The 15850-nt window shown below is 31.9% G+C and overlaps 1 protein-coding gene across 1 annotated transcript in view; it reads right to left on the reverse strand.

Moving 5' to 3' along the window:
• Window positions 1–15850, reverse strand: part of LOC123249161 (solute carrier organic anion transporter family member 1B3-like) — a 96541-nt gene that overhangs the window by 72101 nt on the left and 8590 nt on the right. Inside the window, exons 2-3 of the mRNA XM_044678149.1 lie at window positions 4554–4695; window positions 3536–3668 (exon numbers count right to left, since the gene is read on the reverse strand). Coding sequence (XP_044534084.1) covers window positions 3536–3668; window positions 4554–4695 — 275 coding nt within the window. The remainder of the gene's footprint in view (window positions 1–3535; window positions 3669–4553; window positions 4696–15850) is intronic.

The following is a 15850-nucleotide window of genomic DNA, read 5'->3' on the forward strand; positions in this document are numbered from 1 at the left end:
TGCTTATTTTGTAGTTTGAATGAAATGACGTTGAATAAATAATTTAAATTACATTTAATTGTCATTTTATCATACTGGCTCAGCCTGCCAGTGAGAAATTAATATTTTCTCCAATTATTTAGATGAATATTTCTGTGAATAATATTTTGTAATTGTGTTCATATAATTCTGGATTAATTTTCCCAGGTTGAAATAGGTAAATGGGAATAACAAGTACACACAAGTGTGTTAAATACAAAAGGGACTGCTCCCAAAAAGCCAGTAGTAATAGGACACACAAGATAACCTTCATAAAGGATGTGGGAAATGGGTAATGGGCAAAGTACACACTCAGGTTGGCAATAACAGTTGACAGTTTATTGGTCACTAGCCTAGCCAGGGAAACTCAGGTTTTGGAAGATACCTAATAGTGGGCTCTTTCTTTGGGGTAGAGGAAGACACAGGAAGTAAACAAAACCATTTTAATAATGAGTTTTAGGGTTGGAGATATAGGGAAAGGTCACATTAAAAAGTAGGTATCTAAGGACAGACTAAAGGAACTGGAAAGGTGGGTCAAACTCTACTCTGTGCTAACACAGGCTGTCAGGTCCAGCTTTGACGGCTAGAAGGGAAAATGGATGTCTCACAACTGGGTCCTCCTCAGCTCCAGCAATGATCTAAGGTTTTTCAGAAACACAGGTCTACAGCAAGTAAAATCCACAGACATGAAAACCGGGAGCTGAACCAGTCTGGATGTCCACCATCCAGAGCCAAATTCACTGCTCAAACCTGAACTTCCACAAGATAGATCTTTCTTGTAAGAGACAAATCTACTTTCCTGGGCTTTCCACTAGAGAGAGTTAAAACCAGCATCTAACTGCCTCAGTACCACACAGGAAAGACTTCCTTCTCACTATTCCATGATTCAAACTTTCCAACCTTACCTGACAAGCCTGGCTGCTATCTTACACTAAATGTCTAAAATCTTAATTTATAAATTTGCCTACAACAAGGTAGACTTATTTTATATTGCCCATAGTTACTTTAAATGTAAAAATTTCTCTATCTTTTGCTGCTAGGTTTTGTTTTTAGTATATGAAAATACCTGATGATTTAGATGGGTTTATTTTATATCCTGCAGTTTTGCTAACGTTGATGATTTTTTCAGTTAGTATTTTAGTTGCTTCTCTAAGGTTCTTTAAGTACATAATCTTCAAAAAGTGATAACTTTGTTTTCTCATTGCCTATATTATTCCTTTAATTTTCTTTTCTTGTTAATGTTACAACTAGCATTTCTAGTATGATATTGAATAATAGTCATAATGATGGGCATCCTTTCTTCACCTCTGAATCTTATTAAAAGAACTTTAAATTTAACCCTGTTGCATATAAAGATTGATTTTGGTTTTAGACAGACAACACATCATTTTAAGAAAGGCTTTGTTTATTCTCTTGATTTCTAATACTTGTAATAGGAGAGGGTGTTATATTTTATTAAAAATTTTTTCTGCCTCTTGATATAATATAATATCTTATTTTTGTTACTAATAAAGTCAATTAAAGCTTCTAAGTTTTCTAATACTGAATTGGCCTGCATTCTTGGTATAGATCCTATTGGGTCACAATGCATACTCTTTCCATGTATTGTTGTAATCTTGACAGCATTTATTTTAAAATTTTATGTTAATATTCCTTAGGGAAATTGATCTACAGTTTCTTTGTTTTTGCTCTCTCTGGTTTAGGTATTGTGAACTTATTTGCATCACACACACAAAAAAGCTGGTAAGATTTCCATTTTGCCTATTTTTCAAACTGTTTATCTAGTATTTTGATTAATTGTTCCCTAAATATTCAGTAGAATATACTTCTAAATCCATCTGGTCTTGTAGATTTTTTTCTTAGGGAGTTCACTTTTTTCCATTTCTTTTTTCTAAGTCTGAGCTATTTAAGTAGTCTATTAAAGTGAGCAATCTATATTTTGTAAATATTAATCTGTTTTACTTACATTGTCATTTTTGCTTACATACAATTGGCCAAAATAACTCCAATTGATTGTTTTAATTTCATATTCACTAATTTTGCATTACCCTTTTTCATTTTTATACTAGTAATTTGCTTTATTCTTTTTAAAAACTAAATTAACCAATAATTTATCCATTTTGATTGTTTTCTAAAAATAAAACTAGCTCCTAGTTTTAAGTGTTAATTCATTTTTTTTATTTTCAATTTTATTAATCATTTTGTTTCCAGGATTCCCATTTTTATTTTTAAAAGGGATTTTTAATGTATTCTTTTTCTAGGTATTTTTTAGTTGCATGCCCAATACATGTGTTTGGAGAAACAAATTTTCTCCTTAGTGCTGCTTTCACTGCATCCTACAAAATTTGAAGGTTTTTCCCCCTCGTTGTTATTCTCCTTATTGGAATTATTAAATCTGCTTATGATTTTTTCTTTGAACCATTCATTCTTTGGGGTTTTATTATTTAGTGTCCAATTTCTTCACTTTATTTAGTAAATATCATGGTCACAGAGATATTTTGGTAATTTGTAAGGAAATCCTAGTACTTACTCTTTGATTATTTTAGGTTATAATATGAGATTAGTTCATTACTAGATGAAGTAACCTTCAGAGAGGTGTGATAATCTCTAAAATTTGCTATAGATAAGAGTGTCAATGTCCCTTTGATAGGTTTGATTATCTTCATATTGATGACTCACTGATTTGTATACCATTCTTTCTCCATTGTCAGCTACTTATTGGACATTTCAAACTATCCCCAGGTATCTCAAACTCAAAATGTCCATTAGACCATGCCTGCCAGTATGAAATGGAGCTACAATCACATTTTAATGACCATAAAAGTTGTAAGGACAAATAACACAGAAAGTACAGAGACAAGCAACTAAAGGAGTATAAAGGTAGATGGTGTTGGGACAGAAGATGGAGTGGTAAAGAAAGAAAGTAAGAGGATGGTGAGAGGGAAAGGCAGAAGTGTCAATTACAAAGCTGTGGATTTATTGATGTTGGGAGCACTAGGCAGACTAGACCTGTTGGAGATGGAAGAGTGCTTATAAATTATTTTTTTTTGTGGAGGAGCAGATTAAATACTTTTTATACCACTTTGTTGTTAGTTCATTATCACATCCAAATCATTTCAAAGTTGTCAGTAAATCTTTAAAATTAATATGTCCATATCATCTCAAAAATTTTAGCAATATGTTGTGATCTGCTGGCCTTTACTGTAGAGATATGAAACTTGTCTAAGATTTATATGTAGAATAGGACCAAAGGACTCTGACAGCAGTTCCTAGATAACTTCCCCAATTCTGCACATTATGAGAATGTGAATTTTAGTTAATATATGAGACAATTTGTAAATTAGGCACCTTCAATCTTTGGAATGATTTGTAGCATTGTCTATGGTCATTTGTCTGGAAAAGGCAAGGCTAAGTCTGAGTATTCTGAAATAGAAAATCCTTTTCAGTAAGTCTAAAAATTTTAGAATACTAAACCTGTATTAGCAAGCAATTATTATTAAATTTGCTTAATACTTACTATCCCATGAAAAAATGAGGTATTGCAATTAAAATACTTCCAATTCCCATAACGATACATCCAGTTCCAATTACTCTTGGTATGTGAGATTTGGCTCCATAATGACTTATCAATGTAATCAACAGTGAATTCCCTGGAAGAAAGACAATTGTATTTCAATATAACACAATTCACAAAGTACAGCATGACCTGAATACATAGAAATGTAGAAGTATAACTTTGGTAGGCCCTAAAGGAGAATAAATGAAACATAAAATACTTTAACTATTATTTCTGTCTTCAAGTATCTTCTGATCTAAAGACACAAAACTTACAGGGATGAAACATAACAAATATATAATTATTTTATACAGACTAAGTAAAAATAAGGTTGCATAAGAAGAGTTTGAATAAGGAAAAGAACAATCAAAGAAAAGATTCATGGAAGAGGTAAAACTTAAGTGGAGTATTAAAGTTTCAGTAGTGTTTAGAGAATATGAAGAAAAGAACATCAATAAAATTTCATGAAAAAGATGAGAAAACAAGATATATTTTATTTAAGGTGGGCAAATAGTCCACCTTATTAAAGTTAGCAAGAAATTCAAAGACAAAATCTAGATCACATCTAAAGACTATCCATAGTTTGACCATCACCTGGTCAAATTGTGATGAGATAACATCCAGGATAAGAGGCACCAAAGACAGAGGATGATGCAGGGTTGTTTTTTATGCCAAAATGGGATGATTTGTTGCTGTGAGTCTATTTAATGTTTAGAAAATATCTGCAGAGTAAAAATTAGACTTTCTGAGATATTTCAATTTAATCTGATTAAGAGGCCATTGTTGTTTCTTCACATATAGCAAGCTATAGAAAGAATAGAAGAAAGGATGGCAACCAAGAGAGAGAGAAAGAAAAAAAAGTGTCAAGAAAGCAATTTAAAATAAGAAAATAAATAAATTGTTGAAGTACAGACATACAAAGCTCTTTCTCTTTTTGAGCACTAATATCACTTACTAATTTTAATTAAATAAAAATTACCTATTTCAAAACTTCCATCAATTAACCCAGCTTTAGATGTTGTTAGGCCAAATCTTCTTTCTATCTGAGTGATAGAACTTTTCATGAAAATCGTTGCTAATACTTTCAAAATAAAGCTGAATGCAAGGGCAGCCATAAACATCTGTGTAAGAGATGAAATAGAAAGGAAAAATATGTTTAGATAAAAGTCAGAAAAGTTTCTGTATTTGCATACACTAGCCTAAGATACTTTTACTTCTCTCAAAATATGACATTCCTTTTTATTATGAAAAAGTATTCATTCAAACATACTACATTTACCATTCTCATTTTCTTTAATTTTTAAATATATAATGTAATTATTTTAACATTCCTTTTCTAAAATTTTAATTTCCACATTCTTTCTTTCCCTAGAGTCCCTCCCCAACACACTGAGAAAGTGAGCAATGTGATATCACTTATACATGTGTAGTCATATACTAGATAATTCTGCATTTTTAGCTAGATATCAAAAAATTAAGAAAAAAGTGAAAGTAGTATGCTTTGATCTTCACTGAGTTCATCAATTTTTTTTTGGAGATGGAGATCATTTTTCATAATGAGTCCTTTGGAATTGTCTTGGATCATTGCTATCATTTACAATTGATCATCATTACAATATTGTTATTACTGTATACAATGACTTCCTTGTTCTCACTGATTTTCCATTAGTTAAAATGCCTTTCCAGGTTTTTCTGAAACCATCCTGATCATCATTTTATAGCAAAATATTATTCTCTTACCATAACAACTCTGCTGACAGTGCATCACTGTTCCTATGTTTACCCATATGTTCTAGCATTTATCATTTGCTTTTTCTGTCATATTAGTTAAACTTATAGGTATGAGATGGAACCTGAGAGTTGTTTTAATTTGTTTCTCTAATCAATAGTGATTATGAACATTTTGTTATGTGATACTGATAATTTTGATTTGTCTAAAAACCTTTGTATCTCTTGACCATTTATCACTTGGGAAATGACTCTTATGAATTCGATTCAGTTCCATATAAATTTGAAAAATGAGACTTTAATCAGAGAAACTCATGAATTTTTTTCAGTTTTTTGCTTTTTTTTCTATTTTTAGCTTCATTGGTTTTTATGTGTAAAAATTTTGATTTCATGTGATCAAAATTATCCATCTTACTTTTCATGATCCCCTCTCTCTCATTTTGTCATAAGCTTTTCCCTTATCTATAGTTTTGAAAAGTACATTTTCCCTTGGTTTTTTGATTGGCTTATGATAACACCATTTATGTTTAAATCATGTACCTATTTTGACCTTATCTTAATATATAGTGTAAGATGTTGATCTAAGCTGATGATGGCAAACTTATGACACACGTGTCAGCACTGACACAGCCATTTTCAATGACACACGGACACATGCAGAGAAGTACGAGGCCGCATGTCGAGGATGAAACATTTATTATAGTGTAGTGTAGACACTCTGTGCTCTATAGATGACAATTCTATTTATAATGATTTACTTATTTTAGTTTATTAAATACAGTTATATATTAAAATTATACATTTTTGTTATTTAAACTATAAATATCATGAAATTATGGATTTTTCTCAAAGTGACATACCACCGGAGTTATGCTCAGTTTTTTGGTGAATTTTAACACACCAAGCTCAAAAGGTGGCCCATCACTGATCTAAGTCTAGTTTTTGCTAAAATGCTTTCCAGTTTTCCCAACAATTTTTGTCAGATATTAAATTGTGCCCCCAAAGCTTGGATCTTTGGATTTATCAAACATCAGATTACTATGATCATGTATTATTTGTAATCTATACCTAAACTGTTTCATTAATCCACCACTCTATTTCTTTGCTTTGGTTTTATCACTTTGTAATGTATGTGAAAATATGATACTGCTAGGCCAAATTTTTCAGATTTTATTTAACTGATTTCTTTAATATTCTTGGCCTTTCTTTCTTACAGATGAATTGTTATTACTGTTTCTCTATGTCTATAAAATAATTCTTTTGTAGTTTGATTGGCATGACACTTAATATGTAAATTAATTCAGGTAGAATTATTATTTTGATTATTTTGGTTTAGCCTATCCATGAGCAATTAATATTTTTCATAAATTGTTTAGATCTATTTTTGTGAGAAAAGTTTTGTTTTTTTTTCACTTTTGTTCCTATAGTCCTTCATTATGTCTTCTCAAGTAGCCTCTCCAGTATTTTATATTGACTGCAGTTATTTTTTTTTTAATTTTTTTTTTAATATATTTTTAAACCCTTAACTTTTGTGTATTAGTTCCTTGGTGGAAGAGTGGTAAGGGTAGGCAATGGAGGTCAAGTGACTTGCCCAGGGTCACACAGCTGGGAAAGTGTCTGAGGCCAGATTTGAACCCAGGACCTCCCGTCTCTAGGCCTGGCTCTCAATCCACTGAGCTACCCAGCTGCCCCAACTGCAGTTATTTTTAAATAAAATATCCCTTTTTATCTTTTGCTGCTGAGTTTTGTTAGCAATATATAGAAATTCTGAAGATTTATATGGGTTTATTTTATATCCTATACTTTGCTGAAGTTGCAAATTGTTTCAACTATTTTTTTAGTTAATTCTTCTGAATTGGCTAAGTGCACCATCATATTATCTGCAAAGAGTGATAGTTTTCTCTTTTTACAACCTATTTTTATTCCTATAATTTCTTTTTGTTTTTTATCACTGATATAGCTAGGAATTATAGTACAATGTTGAATAAAGTGGTATTAAAGGATATCCTTATTTCCCATGATCTTATTGCAAAGCCATTTCCTGTTACAAATAATGTTTACTACTATATTTAGATAGATACTACTTACTTTAAGAAAAGATCTACTTAAACCTTTGCTATCTCATGTTTTAATAAGAATGAGCATTATATTTTGTCTAAATACTCTTCTACCATTTATTAACATAATCATATGAATTTTTTAGCTATTGACATAATCATATGATTTTTTTTCTATTTTTGTTACTGATATGGTTAATTATGCTTAAGCTTTTCCCATATTAAATTAGCCCTGCACTCCTGCTCCAAATTCCACCTGGAAACAGTGTATGATCTTTGTGAAATATTTGTAATCTCTTTGTTAGCATTGTATTCAAACGTTTTGCATGAATATTCATTAGGGAAATTGGCCTAGAGTATATTTTCTCTGTTTTTGCTCTCCATAGTTTAGTGATCTAAATATATTTGTATAATAGAAGGAAATGGGTGAAACTTCTTCTTTGTATATAAATTAAAAAAATTCCTAACCATAGAAAATTATTATAGAGACAGAAAGCATGGCAAAAACTCAGAAGAATTCAATGAGATCAAAGCAAATACATTGCAAAAACTCAAACAAAAATGGGAATTATTTTCAGGCCCTAGAAGAACATAAAAAAATTTGTATATACTTTCAAATAGCTTATATGATATTGAGATTAATTGCTGAGAAAAAAAATTTTTAATTTACCTGTAAATCTCTCTGACCTTGATGTATTTCCCCCCCCCATATGTAGCAAATTTATGGCTTTTTTTTCTTTTTTCAATTTTCCTTATTATATTCTTAGTATCCACCACAAAACAATAAGAAACATCTAAATAAACTAATGCATAAAATTATGTGTGAATACATAAACTCCATATTATTTCTAATTTGTTTAAAACATGTAAATTCATATGCATGCTAATATAAAAATCCTCTGCTTTTGAGCTTCCTTTGATTTATTTTATTTCAATACTTTTTTCTCTTGATTTTGTAACTTTTTTAAAATATGCAACTAGAAAATCAATTTCAGTTAAGAAAATATTTTTCCACATTGGGAATAGAGCACAACTTAAAAATAAAAATAAAAGGCAAGAAAAAAACTGGAAAATGAACAAATAAATTAAAAATACAATAAGAGAGATAGAGGAAAAATAGGTACAAGGGATGAAAATGATGTAAGAAAGAATAAACACCTTGGTGAAGGGGGCATAAAAACATTAAAGAAAATGACATCTTTAAAAGCAGAATGCACTAAATAGTAAAAGAGGCACAGAAATCCAATGGAGAGGGAGAATTTCTTTAAAAAATAGAATTTGACAAATGAAAAAAGAGGTACAAAGTTTCACTAAAGAAAATAATTTTTAAATTAGAATTTAACAAATGGAAGTTCATGACTCCATGAGACATTAAAAAACAAACAAATTTAAAATAATGAAAAACAAGAAAATTTGAAATATCTCATTAAAAAAATAGATAACCTAAAAAAGCAAACCAGGAGATATGATTTAAGAATTATAGATAGATATAAAATACATGGCCAAAAAAAGGCCAGATGTTGTACTAAAAGAAATTACAAGGAAAACTATTCTGATATTCTTGAACAAGAGGAAAAATTGAAACTGTAATAATTGATCAATCACCTCCTGAAAGGGATCCCTGAATGAAACCTCCCATGAATATTCATCAAATTCTAAAGCTCCCAGACCAAGGAAAAAACACTGCAAGCAACCAGAATTAAATAATTTAAATATCATGGAGCCACAATAAGAATTTCATAGGTTTTAGCAGCTTTGACATTGAAGAACTGGAGTTCTTGGAATATAATATTCTTGAAGGCAAAGGAGTGAGAATTACAAGAAAAAATCATATTCTTGGAGAAACTGAGTATAATCCAACAGAGGGAGAAATGTTTGTTTGGAAAGTGTTTTGTAGTTGTTTTCATATAATTCCTGTGTTTGTTTTGGTAGATAGATTCCTAAGTATTTTATATTGTGTAGGGTGATTTTAAATGATGTTTCTCTTTCTACCTCTTGTTGCTGTGATGTGTTGGAAATATATAGAAATGCTGATGATTTATGTGCATTTATTTTGTATCCTGCAACTTTGCTAAAGATGTTAATTATTTCTACAAGCTTCTTAGTTGATTCTCAAGGATTTTTTAAGTAGACCATCATATCATCTGCAAAGGGTGATAGCTTAGTCTCCTCATTGCCTATTTTGATACCTTCAATTTCTTTTTCTTCTCTAATTGCTACTGCTAGTGTTTCTAGTAGTATGTTAAATAATAGAAGTGATAATGGGAATCCTTGTTTCACACCTGATCTCATTGGGAAGGCTTCTAATTTATCCCCATTGCATATGATGCTTGTTTATGGTTTTAGGTATATAATGTTTATTATTTTAAGGAAGGGTCCTTCTAGTCCTATACTTTCCAGTGTTTTCAATAGGAATGGGTGCTGTATTTTGTCAAAGGCTTTTTCAGCATCTATCGAGATAATCATGTGATTTTTGTTTGTTAGATTGTTGATATGGTCAATTATGTGGATGGTTTTTCTAATGCTGAACCATCCTTGCATTCCTGGTATAAATCCCACCTGATCATGATGGATAACTCTCTTGATCACTTGCTGGAGTCTCTTTGCTAGTATTCTATTTTTGCATCTATATACAGATTGGTCTGTAGTTTTCTTTCTCTATTTTTGATCTACCTCGCTTTAGAATCACTACCATATTTGTGTCATAAAAGGAATTTGGTAGGACTCCTTCTTTGCTTATTATAGCAAATCATTTGTATAGTATTGGGTTTGTTGCTCTTTGAATGTTTGATAGAATTCACTTGTGAATCCATCAGGCCCTGGCAATTTTTTCTTAGGGAGTTCTTTGATGGCTTGTTCAATTTCTTTTTCTGATATGGGATTATTTAGGTATTTTATTTCTTCTGCTGTCAATCTAGGCAATTTATATTTTTGTAATTATTCATCCATATCTCCTAGATTGCTATATTTATTGCCATATAATTGGGCAAAATAGTTTTTAATGATTGCCTTAATTTCCCCTTCATTAGAGGTGAGGTCTCCCTTTTCATCTTTGATACTGTCAATTTGGTTTTCTTCTTTCCTTTTTTTTATTAGATTGACCAGTATTTGTCTATTTTATCTGTTTTTCAAATATCAGCTTCTAGTCTTATTTATTAATTCAATAGTTCTTTTACTTTCCATTTTATTAATTTCTCCCTTGATTTTTAGTATTTCTAATTTAGTTTTCATTTGGGGATTTTTAATTTGCTCACTTTCTAGTTTTTTAAGTTGCATGCTCAATTCATTAATTTCTGCCCTCCCTAATTTGTTAATATATGCACTCAAGCATATAAATTTCCCCCTGAATACTGCCTTGACTGCATCCCACAGTGTTTGGTAGGATGTCTCATCATTGTCATTCTCTTCAATGAAATTGTCCATTGTTTCTATGATTTCTTCTTTGACTAGCTGGTTTTGGAGAATCATATTATTTAATTTCTAATTAGTTTTTGATTTGCCTGTCCAGGTGCCCTTACTAATTATTATTTTTATTGCATTGTGATCTGAGAAGGTTGCATTCATTATTTCTGCCCTTTTGCATTTGTTTACAATATTTCTATGCCCTATTACATGGTCAATCTTTGTGAATGTACCATGTGCAGCTGAAAAGAAGGTGTATTCTTTTTTGTCCCTATTTATTTTTCCCCACATATCAATTAAATCTAATTTTTCTAGGACTTCATTCACCTCTCTTACCTCTTTCTTATTTATTTTTGGTTTGATTTATCTAGATCTGAAAGAGTAATATTTAGATCTCCCACTATTATGGTTTTACTATCTATTTCCTTCTTGAGCTCTGCCAGTTTCTCCTTTACGAATCTGAATGCTATGCCATTTGGTGCATAAATATTGAGCACTGTTATTTCCTCATTGTCTTTACTGCCTTTTATCAGGTTGTAATTACTTTCCCTGTCTTTTTTAATCATATGTAATTTTACTTTGGCTTTGTCATGATCTCCACTGCTGCTTTCTTTTTCTCATTCAAATCCCAAAAGATTTTGCTCAAGCCCTTTACCTTAAACTTGTGTATGTCCACCTGCCTCATATGTGTTTCTTGTAGACAACATATGGTAGGATTTTGGTTTCTAATCCACTCTGCTATTTGATTCCATTTTATGGGTGAGTTCACCCTATTCACATTCAGAGTTATAATTATCATTTGTGTATTTGCTCATTGAGATATTTCATGTTTCCTTCTATTTTTCAGTCTTTTCACTTTGTTTTATTTGTTCTTGCTGTCTTGAGAGATCATTGGCTTCTAATTACCCAATTCTTGTCTTTAGATACTGGTTTTCTGCTATAATGTTTTGATTTTCCTTTTCTATTTGGTCTATCCTGTTTTCCAGCTATTTGTTTTTGGTCTCCAATTTGCTTATCAATTCTTTTGATTTGGGAGCATCTTTTTCGAGTTGCCCAATTCTAGCTTTTAGAGACTGGTTTTACTTTTCCAATTGTGAAAATCTGCCTTTTAAACTGTTATTTTCTTGCCAGATCTCTTCCATCTTTTTCATCATCTCAGATTTGAATTCTTCAAGAGCTCGTGACTAGTGGTCATTGTTTTGGGAAGGTTTGGATATGATTATTTGTTTGTTCTCTTCTGCTGTTTGCTCTGTTGTCTGGTTTTTCTCTGTGTAAAAGTTGTCGAGTGTTAAAGATTTCATCTTGCTGATCTTTCTCTTCTGAGGTTTCTGAATCTGACTTGCCATTTTTAGCCCAGAGCCCTCTCAGTTTTATCCTCACATCCAGGGTCTGTCTGTGCTTTTTATACTCCTGATGTCTCAGGTCTAGTTGCTCTCAGGGTCAAGCCTCCTGATGGTCCCCTTGCTTGTTCCTCTGCCCAAAGCTCCTTTAACAGTCTCAGGGCACTGCTTCCACAGTTGTGCTCCCGTCTGCACTGGGTCCCCACCCAAGATCTGCCTGCTCTAAGGATCCACATCTGCGCCTGAGCTCATGATCAGTGTGCGCACCAGTACTTAAGGTCTGTGTTCAAAGTCCAAGTGTTCTTTAGCCTCTTGGGGTCTTAAGTCTTGCTGCTCTCAGGAGCAGGGCCTGGTGACATCAGTGGCTGCCAAGGACTTAATGGGTGCCCCAAATTTGCTCTGACTCTTTTGAGCTGGCTTTGGCATTGTAGGTGGTATGTGTGTGTGTGTGTGTGGGGGGGGTTGCTCAGCTCGCATTTTAGTGAGAGCTGTTTCACCTCTTTATAGCATGGAAATGCCCCGATTCCATGTACCTTCAATGCTGCGCCCTGTTGTGGGGTCCCTTTGTTTGTCTGGATTTGTTTTTATGTCTTCTTGAGGAGTCCTATATGTGTGAGTTAGGAGAGGTCAAGCAGATGCTTTTTGCTCTCCTGCCATCTTGATCTGGAAACCCTATCCAAATTTTTAAAGAAGATAAATGGACTAACTACAGGAGAAAATAGACAGGAAAATTATAAGCATTGAGGGACCACGACTCACCCCTTTCAGAGATAAATATATTTAAAGAAAAAATGAGCAAGAAAAAAGTTAAGTACATGAATAAAATTTTAGAAAAGCTAGATATGATAGACCTTTGAAGGAAATTAAATAGGAATAGAAAGGAATATAGTTTTTCTTAGTGGTTTATGGCACTTAAACAAAAATTAACTATGTTTTAGAATATAAAAACTTCATAATCAAATGCAGATAGGTAGAAATATTAACTATATCCATTACAGATAACAAGGCAAAAATACATTAGATAATGGCAACAGAAAGAAATATTATACATTAATTAGAAACTAAATAATATAATTCTAAAGAATGAGTATGTCAAAGAACAAAGCATAGAAACAATAAATAATTTCATTAAAGAAGAATTATAATGAAGAGAAAACACAACAAAATTTAGTATTGCTGGCCTCTTCTAAACTTGCATTTTGGTCTTCCATGTGACTCAAATAGTTTTCCATAGTGAGGATTTTTCTTTGTGTTGTATTCATTGGGGACAGGTTTTTTTTTAAAGATCTTGCCTATTTAATAAACTTCAGTTTCACTCAAGATGTGGAAGGAATATTAACCATGCATTATTCCAGGTGCTTAATATACTGAATTTATCTGGATTCCAGTCCTCAGTTGCCAGCTCCTCCAGGTGTCAAAATTTCCATATCACTCCTTTCATTGAGGGTTTCCAATGTGTGCTTGAACCAGAGCACTCTTGATATTCCTCAACATGTGATACTCCTTATGCCCATCAGAATGTCCTGGGATGTTTGTCACACTTCTAGTTTTACCATTATTTTCCCTTATGCCAGCAATATGGGTCCTTCCTGGGGTCCCTCTACATTTTCTTTGGCTGAAACACTGCTTCAATATGCCTTTTGTTGGTTCTGCCATTACAAAATTTGTTTTGAATAATTTTTCTGGTTGTTTGAAGGTGCTTTTGGATGGAAGTAAAGCATTCTCTATTCTGCCATCATGGCTCAAAGCCATGATTAAAATAAAATAAAACCAAACAACCTATACAGCAAGAAATTTTCATTGAGAAATACCCTGATATTCTTGAACAAATGGGGGAACGCCTAATCAGTGAAATTGGGCATGATATACCAAAGGAAGAAACATACATTAAGTGAAATAGAGGACTTCCAAGCATTCTTATCAAAATGATCAGAGCTGAAAAGAAAATTTAATGATCAAATTCAACACTCAAGAGGAATGGAAAAAAGTAAACAAAAAAAGAGAAAACTCAAGGAATTCAATAGAGTTAAACTAATTACAGCCCTTCCTGAGAAAGTGTTGATTAGGATAGGTAAGATAACTATGATATGAGATACTTTAGGTACCTTAGATTCTTAAGGTAACTATAAATGTGAATGGGATGAACTCACACATAAAAGGGAAGAGGATACTAGAGTGGATTAAAAGCCAGGATCTAACAATATGCTGCCTATAAGAAACATTTAAGGCAAGGAGACACACAGAGAGTAAAGGTAAAGGACTGGTTCAGAATCCATTATGTTTCAGCTAAAGTTAAAAAAACAGGGGTAGCAGTTATGATCTCAAACAGAGAAAAAATGAAAAGTAAGCTAATAAAAATTGATAAGGAAGGAAATGACATTTCTTTTTAAATTTTTTTTTCTTCTTGATAAAGCAATACTTTACTATAAAGCAGTGGTCATCAAAACAGTAAGATCTGGTACTACTAGGCTCACATCCTTTAATTTTTTTCATTATTCTCTTGATATTCTTGATCTTTTGTTCTTCCAGATGAACTTTGTTATAATTTTTTCTAATTCTATAAAAAAGTTTTTTGGTAATTTGATCGGCATGATACTGAATAAGTAGGTAAATTTGGGTAGGATTGTCATTTTTATTATATTAGGTCATCCTACCCATGAGCAATTAATGTTTTTCCAATTATTTAGATCTAGTTTTAATTGTGTGAAAAGTGTGTTGTAGTTGTGTTCATATAATTCCTGTGTTTTTCTTGGCAGATAGATTCCTATTTTATTTTTGCTAGAGTGATTTTCAATGGAGCTTCTCTTTCTAATTCCTGTAGCTGAATATTGTGGAAATATACAGAAATGCTAATGGTTTATGTGGGTTTGTCTTGTACTCTGCAACTTTGCTAAAGTTGTTGATTATTTCCACTAGTGTTTTGGTTGATTTTCCAGGATTCTTTAAGTATATCATTATATCATCTGCAAAGAGTGATAGTTTAGTTTCCTCGTTGCCACTTTACTCCCTTTGATTTCTTTTTCTTCTCTATCATTTCTATTACTATCATTTCTAGTACAATATTAAAGAATAGAATCAATATTGGGTATGTTTCTTCATTCCTGATCATATTGGGAAGGCTTTTAACTTGTCCCCATGGCAGATGATATTTGCTGATGGTTTTTAATCTGTTCTGTTTTTTATTTTGAGGAATGGCCTTTGTATTCCTATACTTTTTTGTTTTTTCAATAGGAATGGTTGCTGTATTTTGTCAAAGGCTTTTTCTGCATCTATTGAGATAATCTTGTGATCTCTGTTGGTTTGATTATTGATATAGTCAATTATGTAGATGGTTTTCCTAATATTAAGCCATCCTTGCATTCCTCGTATAAATCCCACCTGATCATAAAGAATAATCCTCATGATCACTTGCTAGAGTCTTTTTGCTAGAATTTTATTTAAGATTTTTGGATCTATGTTCATTAAGGAGATTGGTCTTAGTTCTCTCTCTATTTTTGGTCCTCCTGGCTTTGGAATCAATACCATATTTGTGTCATAAAAAGAATATGGTAAAACTATTTCTTTGCTTACTTTGTCAAATAATTTGTATAGTGTTCAGATCAGTTGTTCTTTAAATGTTTGATAGAAATCACTAGTGAATCCATCTGGTCCTGGGGATTTTTGCTTAGGAAGTTCCTTGATGGATTGTTCAATTTCTTTTTTTTTTTTGGAGATGGAATTATATAAGTATTATGTATTCTATTTCCTCT

The sequence above is a fragment of the Gracilinanus agilis genome, chromosome 5 (genome assembly GCF_016433145.1).
Source record: "Gracilinanus agilis isolate LMUSP501 chromosome 5, AgileGrace, whole genome shotgun sequence".
NCBI lineage: Eukaryota > Metazoa > Chordata > Mammalia > Didelphimorphia > Didelphidae > Gracilinanus > Gracilinanus agilis.